The 16,027-nt window shown below is 35.5% G+C and overlaps 1 protein-coding gene and 1 long non-coding RNA gene across 4 annotated transcripts in view; both read right to left on the bottom strand.

Annotated features, from left to right (window-relative positions):
• Nucleotides 1–2,131: 2,131 nt before the first annotated feature.
• The window catches only part of LOC311296139 (complement factor H-like), a 28,454-nt gene continuing 14,558 nt past the window's right edge, over nt 2,132–16,027 (bottom strand). For 2 of the 3 annotated variants that reach the window (XM_084417802.1, XM_084417801.1), the window contains 6 exons: nt 9,958–10,149; nt 9,644–9,850; nt 5,367–5,558; nt 5,053–5,259; nt 2,574–2,640; nt 2,132–2,418 (listed from right to left, as the gene is read on the bottom strand). In XM_084417802.1, coding sequence (XP_084273928.1) covers nt 2,609–2,640; nt 5,053–5,259; nt 5,367–5,558; nt 9,644–9,850; nt 9,958–10,149 — 830 coding nt within the window. In that variant the 3' untranslated portion in view covers nt 2,132–2,418; nt 2,574–2,608. The remainder of the gene's footprint in view (nt 2,419–2,573; nt 2,641–5,052; nt 5,260–5,366; nt 5,559–9,643; nt 9,851–9,957; nt 10,150–16,027) is intronic. The other variant, XM_084417803.1, reaches the window with a different exon arrangement.
• On the bottom strand, nt 3,365–5,045 carry LOC311296178. The gene is made up of 2 exons (XR_014628513.1): nt 4,676–5,045; nt 3,365–4,359 (listed from the first exon to the last, which is right to left on the bottom strand). It is a non-coding gene; the product is annotated as an uncharacterized lncRNA (long non-coding RNA).

Here is a 16,027-nt window from a genome sequence, read left to right on the forward strand (position 1 = left end):
CAGCTCTTTGTTGCCAGCTAGCATGTCATGAGTAAAAGTGAAAAAATAAAATAAAATTACTTCTTGTGGCCTGTGTATTCACAACGAGTACAAATAGCAATGCAGATTAAGGCTAGGCGATTTATAGGCAGATACTGACTTGGGACTATATTGGGGGGAAGCACAGGCGAAGCACTGCTACTTATATAGAAATATAACTAACCCAAAACAGGCTCATTTGAAAACCGTAAAATGCAAAATACGTACCAATACGTTCATATTACTGCAGTGCAGAAATGAACACTGGAGGCAGTATAACAGCAAGCACTTTTAATCGTTTTCACACAAAATTATGATTACAGGGGCAGATAATGGATTACAGTTTTTTTACAATTGCTAACTTCCTTTTGTCCAATCTGTAGTCACATTTTCAAAACTTTAAACACAATTAGCAGAACATTAATCTGTTGTGACCATACCATTACAGTTTTTTCTTGATTGCTTGAACACATTTCTTGAAATTATACCTCCTTTTCCTTGAAACTCTAAACACAAATCCATAACTTCTCACCCAATTGCCCATACTTCCTTTTTTCAGGTCAAAATGAAGCAGTATATTGTAGTGAGAATGTGTTTTGTACTGCAGTTTCTTCTGAAGTCTCTCTACATGTTTGTTTGTTTGGATTTAGTAAATGCGTGCATTTTGTTTTGTGTTTTTTTGCAGCTGAAATTGAATACAAAAAAATGAATGACCCTTCTTAGAGTAGCTTTATAGAATGTACGGTTTATGAAAAAAAGAAGACAGAGACAGAATTGCTGCAGTAAATGCTTTATTGCAACAGGACATTTCTGCAAGATAACAAAAATATGCATTCTAGCTGCCATTTACAGTATTATTGTATGTGAAAATACAAAATATACAAACAGAAAAAGCCATCTTCTAATCTGCCCGGTCTTCTGCATTTGGGCACATGTTCTCATCCACATCACACCTGATATCTTCCCTGGCAAGGCATCTTGGGAAGAATCTTTTGGCTTGCCTTATCCACCCCTGGCAGTGTTCAGCTGTGAGGTCTTGGCATGCAGCATCCATTGCATACAGGAGGAACATTTGGTCCTGTGGACGATGGTCAAAAACCTTTCATCTCCAGGCTGAGAAAACTCCTCAATGGGGTCGAGGAAAGGGAAGTAATGGGCAAGAAAAGGGGACATCATCCATATCTGCATAACTTCAATCAGCTGTTTCTACGTAGCAATGGCGTAACATTCAGGGGATATATTTGTGTTTCAGTTCACAATATGAACAGCTGTTCAGTTTGACTTTAACCTATAAGTTAGGTTTAGAACATGATTATATCTGTTCTGACATACAGTGTGAAAGCATTTGTAAATTTGGCAGTAAAAATCCATTATTTTGGTCTTGGTTGAGCTTGTGTGTAAAAGAAGTTCAAGCATTTTAAATTTGTGTTGACTGTATGCATTTTGTGTCAAAGCAACAAGAAATGTGTTAATTGTATATCCTACACAGACGGATGTTGTGCTAACTGTGTTAAGAGTTTAGGAAAAAAGGATTGAAAAAGTTGTCATAATGATCATAAAAAACTGTAAAAAAAAAAAAAAAAAGTCACCTTTTTACTGTGTATGTCAAATTAATGAAAAGAACTTCAACACCTGACTATGCCAACTGAGATTGGATTTTCAATGTTTTAGTGATCTACCTAAAAATGCTTATCAGTTGTTTCAATATTTCATATATATTTTTCCAGTACATTTGAGCTTCTGTTGTTGCAAAAGTAGAAGCTTTATACTATATTTAAGGTTTAGAACATAATGCCTTCATTTCTGTCATACAGTGTTTAATCATTTGTAAAATATACCAGAAAGATCCATGATTTTGATATTGGGTAAGCTTTTGTGAAAAGAAAATTTAAGCATTTTAGAAATGTGTTTATTGACTGTATATTGAGTGAAACAACATGAATTGTGTTGATAGTATGTTCACAACAGACTAATGTTGTGCCATTTGTTTTTAGAGTTTTGAAAATGTGACTAAAGATTGGACAAAAGGATGTTAGCATGTAATTTCCATGCACATTTAAACATGTTGCTTTTATCATTTAGTTTTAATTGCAAGAATTCAAAACAGAGAAACTGAATTGGGAAAAAGGATTTATTTGTATTTTTTTTATTTGTATTTTTTTATTAGTAGTACAGCTGATGCATCAGTGATGTTTTATTCTCCTTGTCTCACACACTCAGGCAAATTCATCTCTCCATCATTACAGTATTGTATTAGGGGGATACTGCCTATTAAATATTTGCCCGACTGACATGCAAAGGTGATTTTATCCTCATGTGGTAACAATATCTTTTCCCGTGGACGCCATCGCAGCTCTATACCTCTTTTATCCATTTCCTCCACCGTCACTGAACAAGGCTCTGAAACAAACAACATCTCACTGTCACTGTTACAATATACATTAATTGATTCATCAGAACCAGAACAACTACAAGATTACATCAAACTTACAAAATTAAATACAGTTAGAAAAGCCTTACATGTCTTTGATGTATGGTTTAGAGTTCATACTTACTTAAACACTTAATATTCCCTTTCCATTCGCCATGTTCACAGGTCATGTGTTTGGAGTAGGGGTGACGCTGCCCATACACAAAAGAAATATATTTGAAATATATTTTCAAAATATATTTTTGGAATATATGCAAATATTTGAAATTGGCCCAATAAATATATTTTAGTTAAATATATGTTCATATATGTTTTAACTTTTGCAAATTGTTTCATTTGAAATTTAAAAAGTTAACATTTTCACAAACAAACAACACATTTTCAGTTTATTTTTTAGATAGACCACTTCAGCCGTGGATGTGGCCATGGGAGAGCAGTGCTCTACCACTTCCCCCACCCACATTTTTCCTACTGGTCAGGGATCGAACCAGCAACCCTTCGGTTACAAGGCCGAAGCTCTAACCAGTAGGCCACGGCTGCCCCTTTACAGAATTGAATACAGTTATTTAATAGTGTGTGTATGCAGTGTTAGACACTGGTTCACCCATACACAAAATAAATATATTGAAATATATTTTAAAGTGTCAAAAATATATTTCAATATATTTCTTTTGTGTATGGGTGAACCAGTGTGTATTTATCAAAGCAGATGTATTCAACTCTCTCCCCTGAATTGTATTCAGGTTTTGTCATTTCTGTTGTATCTGAAGAGTCTACTTGTGGTGGTCGCTCACATTTCCCTGAAGGCAAAGCAAAGTTTTTTTTATTTATTTTTAGATCACCACAAAAATTGGCAAATGACATTAATAAATCTCAATATCAGCCACATAATATCAGCCAATTTGGGGTCTTCTAAAATGTTTTAAAAATGCCTTTCTGTATTGAAGAGATCTGTGGATATTTCTATATAATATATTATAACCAAATCTAAATTTGTGTCTGAAGTTGCGGTTATGCATGTAAAGCTCATCGCCACAGTGCTAGTGCGTAGCTATGCTGTTGCTAGGTTATTCTGCGTTGTTACTAGGACATCTTCTTGGCCCAAATCAAGAGAGACGATGTGTCGATGAATTACGTATCAAAGTTGAGCATTTGCTTTAACATGAGCAATAGTGATGATTGCAAACACTGCTAATAAAACTCAACTAAACCTGTGAACCTTACCTTATGCAAAGAAAATATATTTCCTTATATATGAATGATCAATATATTAAACGATTTAACAACATAGTTGAAAATGTTCAGAATAATATATTGTGCTAATATATCACCATATATTGAAAAATACATAAGGAATTGCCGCTTTTCATTTTGAAAAATATTTGAAAAATATATTTACTAATATATCATAATGTATGTAATTTTATATTCAGTACACTTCATAATATATAGATGTAAGATATGGTACGGCATGCATGTGAGTAAATATATTGCAGATATATTTACTCATGCAGTATAAACACATAGGCTTTAAAGAGAAATATATAATGTAATACTTTTTATATATTTTATAATTATTTACATTATAAATGTTTCATATTTTCAATAAAAATAAATAAAAATAATAATAATAAAAAAAACACATGCACACCTGCATGTACTAAAGTATTTAGCAAAGACACTATCACTGTGCAGAGGAGTGCACAGCCATTACTTTTTAAATATAGTAACATATAGAGCCCTATTTTAACGATCTAACGCATGGTCTAAAGCGCATGGCGCAAGTGCACTTAGTGCGTGTCCAAATCCACTTTTGCTAGTTTAACGATGGGAAAAATGGTCGGCACGCCCGGCGTATGGTCTAAGAGGGTTGTCCCTATTCTCTTAATGAGTAATGGGTGTGTTTTAGGCTTTACGTGCGTTAAACCAATCAGAGTCTCATCTCCCATTCCCTTCAGACCAGCACGCACATGGGCGCACATGCATATGCTATTTAAACAACGTGGCGCAGGCCGTCGAAACATTTGCCTGGCACTACATTGCGCTGGGTGTATGATAGGGCTCATAGGCTTAATGGTGTTTTGCTAATTATTGTCAAACTAACCACAGGCTCTACTCTTCAGCACAATAACCCCAAAACACATAACAGAAAACCTTTTAAACTCCAAAATAACAGAACATTAAACACTAGCAGCTCTCCCACTACATTAATATTGACCAAAACACATGAAATAACACTTAATTGTAAAATGTACTCTCCTTTAACTGTCAGAAGCAAAGCATGCTGGGAACTAGAAATCTGCCGCAACTCATTCCGTGAATGTGTGTATATATGTGTGTACATACATTCACATGGAAATGGGAACATGTATGTGAAATATATGTACACAATAAAAGATACAACTTTATGAATATTACATGTAATGCTATTTTTTGCCTTAATTTCTAAATGTCATATGTATCAATATATAGCCATACATGGTCAATGCATATATTGCAGTATATTGAAAAATATAAGCACTACTTTCCCCTATATGGAAATGTATTATGTAATATATCGCATTATATTTTGCAGTATATTCCCATATATTTATAAGGGTTACCTCCTCCTACACATTTAGGGAATGGGACGTTCCATTCTCCAGTTGACAAGCAGGAGATTTTTTTTCGTCCTTGTAATTTTGTTCCCTTCCCAACACATGAAAGAGTTATTGTGCGTCCAGGTCTGATTGAAACCTCAGGCCCCGGGCGTCCATCCTCAGTGACGTCTGATCTCATGTTTACTGGCAGGTTTGCGACACACATTACCTCTAAAGAACATAAAGATTTGATAAATCAAGCATCCTCCATGTGAACAACAGATCTATCATTGATCTATCTTTGTCCAATCCAAAGCTTTTACATTCTGTGGCCTTACCTTCACATTTAGGGAAAGGGCTGCTCCATTCTCCACTTGACTGACAGGTGATTTCTCTCTGTCCTTTTAATATCAGCTCTTGTCCATTGCATGAAAATATTAACTTGTGTCCAGGTTTGACGGGACCCTCAATATCAGGGGATCGCTCTATTTTTAAGTCTTCCACTGTTGTGTGTAGAGGACATGTTGCCTCTAGAGAAAGCAGACATTAGATCACATATTTATCCACACAGAAGCTTTTATACCTTATGTGGCCCAGTGTTCAAGTGTAACAATGCTACTACTTTGCAATGAATAGTGGTTTAGCATAACAATTACATTTTTGTCATATATTCAACAAGCAGCGTTACAGCCAAGAAAACTGAGCTAAAAATGGAGTATACTGTACATCTATCCCTAACAACCTCATGAAAAAATCAATATGATGCATATCCTGACTAAGGTCTGTTAGCTTGTGAGAGATTTGTGTTATAAATAAATTAATAAAACAAATGACATTTTTCCACTTAATTCACCATCAGTCCCAGCTGATGTTTGTCATGTATCTAGTACTTTTTTACCATTATGTAAGTAAATGTGATTTTAGATTCATTAAATTTGAAGTGACTCTCTTGTGCAGAAAAATGTTTTCACTCTATTTTCCATGTTCACAGATCCATCGTCCTTCTGGAATTTCTTTATATGGCTCAGTGCATTTGTATCTCAGAATTTCTTTATTTCTGTACACATCTTTCCTTTCATCCTTTCATTTTATGTGCCCAAAATTTCTCAAGAAAAAATATATGTGGAGAGAGACTGTGGAGTTAGATTTCCCTCATTAATAGCTTCAGATGCATTCAGGTGTGTACATTATACTTAGTGTCCCTACTACTTTATTTAAAGAGTTGCTATCATCATTTTGTTTTGCGATTTCACTGAGGATTAATGTGACCATTTTTAAATCTCTCAATCCTTTTTCTCAGGTTAGAAAACTTTTTTATAAGAAAGGAGTATAGCACAATGGCACTAAAACACTCATTTGATTTTGATTCTAGAGAAGTACGTATATTCGACTGCTTCACCTGTTGTCAATGAGCTCTGCTCCAGGGCCTCTGCTGCATCCCTTAAAAGTTTAGTTATTAAACTTTTGTCCATTTTATATACAAAAAAAAAAAAAAAACGTTGTCGTCGATGAGGTAAACACAGTAATGTACACAGATAGCAGCTGAGGTACCCCATAGATATCATATAAAGGCTAGATGTCTTAAGGCGGAGTCACTTCCGGCATCACCGGCGGCCATCTTACCACAGGGCTCTGTGAACTAAGGTGAGTGATCAGCTCGCACACAAATCCTCTTATCTCGGTGAAATCTTGACGGATTTACAAACGGTTTGGTTTCTTACAAACGTCATTAACGTGGCTATAATTCTTTCAGATGGAAGTCCATTGTTATAATTATTCATATGTATGCAGTGTCATAGCTACATCTCTGACGTTTATAACAAACCAAACCGTTTGAAAATCGGTAGAAAATTGAGCAAGTTATGGTTATTTAAAAGTACATGCACCATGTTACGAGTGAGCGAGCACCCTATGGTAAGATGGCCGCCGTGTGCGGACGTCGACCTCCATTGGCCAGCAGCGCGCACGAGACATCTAGCCTTTATATGATATCTATGAGGTACCCCGCCCGTTCTGTCTCAAAGCTCCGCCCACGCTACTTGATTGACAGTCCTCATTTGCATTTGATTTATCATTTCCGGCTTCCGTTGAGCATTTGATTTATCATTTGCGATGTGCGTTTGAGCATTTGATTTATAATTTGAGCTTTTGATTTATAATTTGAGCATTGACTTATAGATTTAATTATGACAGGTTTATACTGGGTTGATAATGAAAATTAAAAATCAAATCCAAATGAGGAAATGAAATTGCATTTGAGCATTTGATTTATAATTTGTGCAGCCATTTAGAGAGTTTGATTTATTATTTAATATTTTGACCATTTGATTTATCATTTGAACAGTTGTTTTGAGACTTTGATTTATTATTTGATCTTTTTAAGCATTTTAATTTTAATTTTAATTAGGCTATGTTAGGAAAAAACTTCCATACTTTACTGACTTTATTGGCCTAAAATGACAATTTTATGTAGGAAATAACACACAGAATGCAGAGTTTTTTTTCCCTATTTTTACAGAATTGAATACAGTTATTTAATAGTGTGTGTATGCAGTGTTAGACACTGGTTCACCCATACACAAAATAAACATATTGAAATATATTTTAAAGTGTCAAAAATATATTTCAATATATTTCTTTTGTGTATGGGTGAACCAGTGTGTATTTATCAAAGCAGATGTATTCAACTCTCTCCCCTGAATTGTATTCAGGTTTTGTCATTTCTGTTGTATCTGAAGAGTTCACTTGTGGTGGTCGCTCACATTTCCCTGAAGGCAAAGCAAAGTTATTTTTTTATTTTTAGATCACCACAAAAATTGGCAAATTACATTAATAAATCTCAATATCAGCCACATGCCTTTTTATGGCCTTCAACCATAGAACATGATTTTATGTAATGAACATTACTAAAATGAGAATTTGGGGTCTTCTAAAATGTTTTAAAAATGCCTTTCTGTATTGAAGAGATCTGTGGATATTTCTATATAATATATTATAACCAAATCTAAATTTGTGTCTGAAGTTGCGGTTATGCATGTAAAGCTCATCGCCACAGTGCTAGTGCGTAGCTATGCTGTTGCTAGGTTATTCTGCGTTGTTACTAGGACATCTTCTTGGCCCAAATCAAGAGAGACGATGTGTCGATGAATTACGTATCAAAGTTGAGCATTTGCTTTAACATGAGCAATAGTGATGATTGCAAACACTGCTAATAAAACTCAACTAAACCTGTGAACCTTACCTTATGCAAAGAAAATATATTTCCTTATATATGAATGATCAATATATTAAACGATTTAACAACATAGTTGAAAATGTTCAGAATAATATATTGTGCTAATATATCACCATATATTGAAAAATACATAAGGAATTGCTGCTTTTCATTTTGAAAAATATTTGAAAATATATTTACTAATATATCATAATGTATGTAAATTTATATTCAGTACACTTCATAATATATAGATGTAAGATATGGTACGGCATGCATGTGAGTAAATATATTGCAGATATATTTACTCATGCAGTATAAACACATAGGCTTTAAAGAGAAATATATAATGTAATACTTTTCTTATATTTTATAATTATTTACATTATAAATGTTTCATATTTTCAATAAAAAAATAAAATAATAATAATTTAAAAAACATGCACACCTGCATGTACTAAAGTATTTAGCAAAGACACTATCACTGTGCAGAGGAGTGCACAGCCATTACTTTTTAAATATAGTAACATATAGAGCCCTATTTTAACGATCTAACGCATGGTCTAAAGCGCATGGCGCGAGTGCACTTAGTGCGTGTCCAAATCCACTTTTGCTAGTTTAACGATGGGAAAAATGGTCGGCGCGCCCGGCGTATGGTCTAAGAGGGTTGTCCCTATTCTCTTAATGAGTAATGGGTGTGTTTTAGGCTTTACGTGCGTTAAACCAATCAGAGTCTCATCTCCCATTCCCTTCAGACCAGCACGCACATGGGCGCACATGCATATGCTATTTAAACAACGCGGCGCAGGCCGTCAAAACATTTGCCTGGCGCTACATTGCGCTGGGTGTATGATAGGGCTCATAGTCTTAATGGTGTTTTGCTAATTATTGTCAAACTAACCACAGGCTCTACTCTTCAGCACAATAACCCCCAAAACACATAACAGAAAACCTTTTAAACTCCAAAATAACAGAACATTAAACACTAGCAGCTCTCCCACTACATTAATATTGACCAAAACACATGAAATAACACTTAATTGTAAAATGTACTCTCCTTTAACTGTCAGAAGCAAAGCATGCTGGGAACTAGAAATCTGCCGCAACTCATTCCGTGAATGTGTGTATATATGTGTGTACATACATTCACATGGAAATGGGAACATGTATGTGAAATATATGTACACAATAAAAGATACAACTTTATGAATATTACATGTAATGCTATTTTTTGCCTTAATTTCTAAATGTCATATGTATCAATATATAGCCATACACGGTCAATGCATATATTGCAGTATATTGAAAAATATAAGCACAACTTTCCCCTATATGGAAATGTATTATGTAATATATCACATTATATTTTGCAGTATATTCCCATATATTTATAAGGGTTACCTCCTCCTACACATTTAGGGAATGGCTCGTCCCATTCTCCAGTTGACAAGCAGGAGATTTCACTCTGTCCTTGTAATTCCGATCCCTTCCCAACACATGAAAGAGTTATTGTGTGTCCAGGTCTGATTGAAACCTCAGGCCCCGGGTGTCCATCCTCAGTGACGTCTGATCTCATGTTTACTGGCAGGTTTGCGACACACATTACCTCTAAAGAACATAAAGATTTGATAAATCAAGCATCCTCAATGTGAACAACAGATCTATCATTGATCTATCTTTGTCCAATCCAAGGCTTTTACATTCTGTGGCCTTACCTTCACATTTAGGGAAAGGGCTGCTCCATTCTCCATTTGGCTGACAGGTGATTTCTCTCTGTCCTTTTAATATCAGCTCTTGTCCATTGCATGAAAATATTAACTTGTGTCCAGGTTTGACGGGACCCTCAATATCAGGGGATCGCTCTATTTTTAAGTCTTCCACTGTTGTGTTTAGAGGACATGTTACCTCTAGAGAAAGCAGACATTAGATCACATATTTATCCACACAGAAGCTTTTATACCTTATGTGGCCCAGTGTTCAAGTGTAACAATGCTACTACTTTGCAATGAATAGTGGTTTAGCATAACAATTACATTTTTGTCATATATTCAACAAGCAGCGTTACAGCCAAGAAAACTGAGCTAAAAATGGAGTATACTGTACATCTATCCCTAACAACCTCATGAAAAAATCAATATGATGCATATCCTGACTAGGTCTGTTAGCTTGTGAGAGATTTTTGTTATAAATAAATTAATAAAACAAATGACATTTTTCCACTTAATTCACCATCAGTCCCAGCTGATGTTTGTCATGTATCTAGTACTTTTTTACCATTATGTAAGTAAATGTGATTTTAGATTCATTAAATTTGAAGTGACTCTCTTGTGCAGAAAAATGTTTTCACTCTATTTTCCATGTTCACAGATCCATCGTCCTTCTGGAATTTCTTTATATGGCTCAGTGCATTTGTATCTCAGAATTTCTTTATTTCTGTACACATCTTTCCTTTCATCCTTTCATTTTATGTGCCCACAATTTCTCAAGAAAAAATATATGTGGAGAGAGACTGTGGAGTTAGATTTCCCTCATTAATAGCTTCAGATGCATTCAGGTGTGTACATTATACTTAGTGTCCCTACTACTTTATTTAAAGAGTTGCTATCATCATTTTGTTTTGCGATTTCACTGAGGATTAATGTGACCATTTTTAAATCTCTCAATCCTTTTTCTCAGGTTAGAAAACTTTTTTATAAGAAAGGAGTATAGCACAATGGCACTAAAACACTAATTTGATTTTGATTCTAGAGAAGTATGTATATTCGACTGCTTCACCTGTTGTCAATGAGCTCTGCTCCAGGGCCTCTGCTGCATCCCTTAAAAGTTTAGTTATTAAACTTTTGTCCATTTTATATACAAAAAAAAAAAAAAAAAAAAAAAAAAAAAAAAAAAACGATGTCGTCGATGCGGTAAACACAGTAATGTACACAGATAGCGGCTGAGGTACCCCGCCCGTTCTGTCTCAAAGCTCCGCCCACGCTACTTGATTGACAGTCCTCATTTGCATTTGATTTATCATTTCCGGCTTCCGTTTGAGCATTTGATTTATCATTTGCAATGTGCGTTTGAGCATTTGATTTATAATTTGAGGTTTTGATTTATAATTTGAGCATTGACTTATAGATTTAATTATGGGTCCCTGTACTTTTTGATCATTTCATTTCCTGTTTGGAATGGAATAACGAGAAATGAAAACCAGCTCGTTTATTCGTTTTTTACTTTAGTTTAAAAAACGAAAAATTAGATTTTGGCTCGATTTTTCATTTTTCGTTTGTGGTTTACAAATCGGTTTATGGGTTAGATATTTCATTTGCGCACGTGGGCGGCGCTGAAACGCCCCTTTCATCTGATTTGTAAAACCGCTCCGCTCTCAGTAAGCTACTTGTTTTTCTTTCTGTCAGAGTCAGTACGAGTGTGGCACGGACAAATCATACACTATAATAAAATAATGTCTGAAACCACCACTCACTGTTAACTATGCACAATATTTGAAGCAGAATATGTTGCTGCTCACGTAATTCGTGCTGCAAGCGACCCCATTAATGTGAGCCACGTATATGACAGATTATTTTAGCATGATATAGGCTATTTCCCATTGATAAATACAGTGCAAATAGTCCCGTCTCTTTGGATAAAAGGGAAGTGGAAATAAAAATCAATAATAGGCTGAATGGTACCATCCCAGCAAACACAGAACGTTGGCACAACGTATCCAACCTTCTAACAACGTTTTAACAACATGGCCAAAAGGTTGCTATAACTACGTTGTGTGGTGAAGTTGTTACAGCGTTGTCACAATGTTGACATTAAACCATCGTTCAGGGCCATTGCTTAAGGTTGTGCCTAGGGTGTCTTGACAACCACTGGACTACATAATGTACTCGTCACTGCCCTGAAGCGGGAAAATCAGCCTTTTAAATTCCAACCACCTGTTGTTGGGCTTATGTGTTCTCATTCATCATCGAGCAAGGATACGTGAGTATTGCGTTTAGCCTAACAGTTACCTCAGCTATCAAACACAACCTACAGCTTTAATTTCTAATGTGATTAATGAAGCATCGCTCGCACTGTTTAGTTTTTCGTTAGATTTTTCCGCTATTTAGTCTCATTCGTTTCTTTGCTCCTTTGGATTTGTGGATATGTTTCCCCGGTGACACCTGCTCGGCTACTGTCTGCCATACAGACCCGGTTTTGTTCATTAAATGTTCTGATCTGCCTTTGCTTTTCATGTTTTATTTATTATACTTAAAATAAATGTGTATTCGTTGATTTTTTTTTTTTTTTTTATCACAAATGTATGACTTTTGGAAGTGCAATTTGATTATATGCAATTTTAATAAAGTTGAATTAACGAAACCTTCTGTCATTTTTACTCTTTAAAGTGTAGGCTACACTTGCAGGTGTTGATAGCCCCATTAAATAATATAGATAAACAATAAATGATAAAAAGTATATAATTATCTAACAAAATACACCATATAAAAATATTGTCAGAACGTCGTCTCTCAGTTGCTGAATGTCGCGCAATAACGTTGCTACAGCCCTGTCACGTCTTACAATTCTACGTTGTTACAATGTTGCGAGCACGTATACAGCGACGTTGCCATAGCAGAAATGCAACGTGCCAGAGACGTTGCCACAAAGTAAATGTGTTTGCTGGGATGATATGTCTGTAACCGTAGATGACCTACCCATAACTGTTACATTAGAGTTAGCTATATCACAGATTATGAACAGATGTTTTACACAACAAGGATATATTCCCATTGGGTTGTTGGGTTTTCATGTTTTATGGGAACTTTAGACATAATTTTTATACTGTAACTGTGTTGATTACACAATTCCAATACGAATAGCCAGTGGCGGAGCCAGGATTTTTTCATAGGGCTGGCCAGGCAAGGGCCAGCAACCAGTCTGGGGTGGCACAGAAATCTTAATTATTTTATCATAATTGGACTGTTTTAGTGCATACACAACTGAATAAAGTTAATTTGTACCTCATTGTAATTGAGATAGTAGTGAATTAGGAATCATGGAATACTGAGTGATTTTTTTATTAATTTTTTTATTATTACCCACCACCTCATATTAAAATTAATTAAATAGTAATAAAAGGGCACACAATATAGGCTAGCTAAAGTTCAACTTGCTCAGTTAGCTTGGTTCTGGTTCTCAAAATCTCCAATAGCTTGTTCTATTGCAGATAACAGATAACTACAGATAACTACTGAAGTCCAAAGATTATTCAACCTTCAATGCGTTTTATATAATCAATGAACTGTTCAATCAATTCTGAGTTTGTCAAAACAAATTTTTAACTTTCTATATTAGGCTAGTTGTCAAAATAAATAATTGCAACAGTTCTATCATACCTAAATTAAAAAGGAAAACAAAAGTTTTCTTTTGAATCCCCATGTGCAAGAATGTGAACAAGGCGGAAGTCAACAGCACATAATGTAAAATGTTATATTTTTCATAATGTAATGTTGCCAGAATGTAAAATTAGTTATTTTATGGATTTAAAAATTATCCATATGTGTTTGTCCTTTACAAATTAACGCAAAATGAATGCCCATCTTCTAGTACAAATGCACAGTGCTCACATTTATTTGGACATTAAAACATTACATATCAGTTTGTGCCTTATATTGTGATCTCACAGTCACAGCAGAATATTTTAATCCAGACACATGTGACGCATAACAAATACATGCATGCAGTTTTGACAGCTTTAATCGCCTTTTTAATTCTTACATGAGTTAATTGACGACAACTACGGCTACAGGACGCCGCATTTGCGCGTGGTGTGCGTACCGCAAGCACAGTACAACGGCTGTCAGCCGTATGACAGAAAAGTTAGTTCGTTTTACTGACATTTGGCCTGACAACATCTCATCTTACCGAAGATAGCCAACTGAATAAGGACAACGCGCTTTTCTCAGCATCTCACAGAAGTGTCACAAGCTTTCACACACATTTTCTAAAATAAAAGTAGCATCAGAAAAAAAGAGGGTTAGTTGGTTAGTGACAAACAGTGACATCAGAACAAAATATGGGTTAGTTACTTTATGATTAGTTAAATCTGTTTTGCACATGCATCGCCACAGTTAACCATTTCAGACAGTACCGGACAGCCTCTGTCTCGTTCACTTCACGTCTGTGGGTGTTACGCACAGCTCAGTGTGGCCGCTCCAATTTACCTTCAATGAAATCTATGTCAAAACGCGTCAAAAGAGGCAATGCATTTACGCAGAGCAGGGTCATAAACGCGCAGAAAACGTGGCCGTGTGTGTGTCTGGAGTTCAGCGAGCTCCACGGAGCACTCCTTCAGTCTATCCACGGAGCGCTCTAAAGTCAACAGCGCTGAATGAATGATGATCTGCTTTTATGTCATTTTTCATGACATAATGTATTGTTTTTTTTAGTACTTATGTGACTTTATATGTCTGAAACCTAAAGTAAACAGTATGTGGTTGAAAACACTGAAAAGTTGAGATATATGACAGCTCTGAGCGCGCCTGTCTCTGGCTAAATTCAACATTTGAATTTAATAGTTGATGTGATGCACTGACCGTTCTGATCGTACGTCCGGAAGGCTTAAAAACAAGACATTTTATGACACAAAATTTTGAAATGTAGGCTTAAATCAAACACATTTTAATTCAGATTCTGTATTTATATATAAAAAAACGGAAAACAAAAACAGCGAAAAAAACAGCTGGCTGACCCCTAGAGGGGTGGGGGGGCGGCCGCCCCCTCCGCCCCCTCCGCCCCCCCCTGTTCCAACGTCTATGGCCACACTCCTACTGACTCTGACAGAAAGAAAAGCAAGTAGCTTACTGAAGGCGGAGCGGTTTGACCAATCAGATGAAAGGGGCGTTTCAGCACCGCCCACGTGCCAAATGAAATATCGAACCCATAAACCGATTTGTAAACCACAAACGAAAAATGATAAATCGAGCCAAAATCTCATTTTTCGTTTTTTTAAACTAAAGTAAAAAACGAATAAACGAGCTAGTTTTCATTTCTCGTTATTCCAATCCAAACAGGAAATGAAATGATCAAAAAGTACACGGACCATTATGACAGGTTTATACTGGGTTGATAATGAAAATTAAAAATCAAATCCAAATGAGGAAATGAAATTGAATCCGTGTATCATTCGTTCAGTCGTTTTTTAATTTAATATTGAAAGCAGAAAAATGAGAAAACAGTTCCTTTTTCGATTTTTCCTTTTTTCCAAAAAACGAAAAACAAGAATTCAGTTTGATTTTTCGTTTTTCGTTCTGAGGTAGAAAAAATGTATAAACAGCTGGAATATTCGATTTCTACACGTGGGCGGGAATGAAACGCCCCTTTCCTCTGATTTGTCAGCCGAAGATCAAACTGTCCCGTCATCAGTTCTTCCTCAGTTCTGCACTGCAGAATAAGAGTCCTCCGTTGTGTGGATTCTTAACCAACGCGTTTATTGCAACTACATTTCATCTTTTTTCCATCAACCAGACTAACACCGACACAACCCGTTCTGGGGAATAGACTAGACAGGGATTTCTTCTTTGTAGGAGTTCAGTGCCAGGGGTTTGCTATTTTCCTATTTTCCGAACTGTAAAGTGACTTTTTTAAATTTTTTTATTTTTTTTTATTTTTTTATCATGAACCACGCTGTGTTTTATTCCTATATAATGCATTTTAATTCAAATAATCTAAATGTTGACTTTGAAAAGTAGGCACGTCAGAAGGCTATTCACTCTATTTTGGTTCATTTTTGTTGTGCACCAAAAAGAT

The sequence above is a fragment of the Rutilus rutilus genome, assembly GCF_951802725.1.
Source record: "Rutilus rutilus genome assembly, chromosome: 8".
NCBI classification, from domain to species: Eukaryota; Metazoa; Chordata; class Actinopteri; order Cypriniformes; family Leuciscidae; genus Rutilus; species Rutilus rutilus.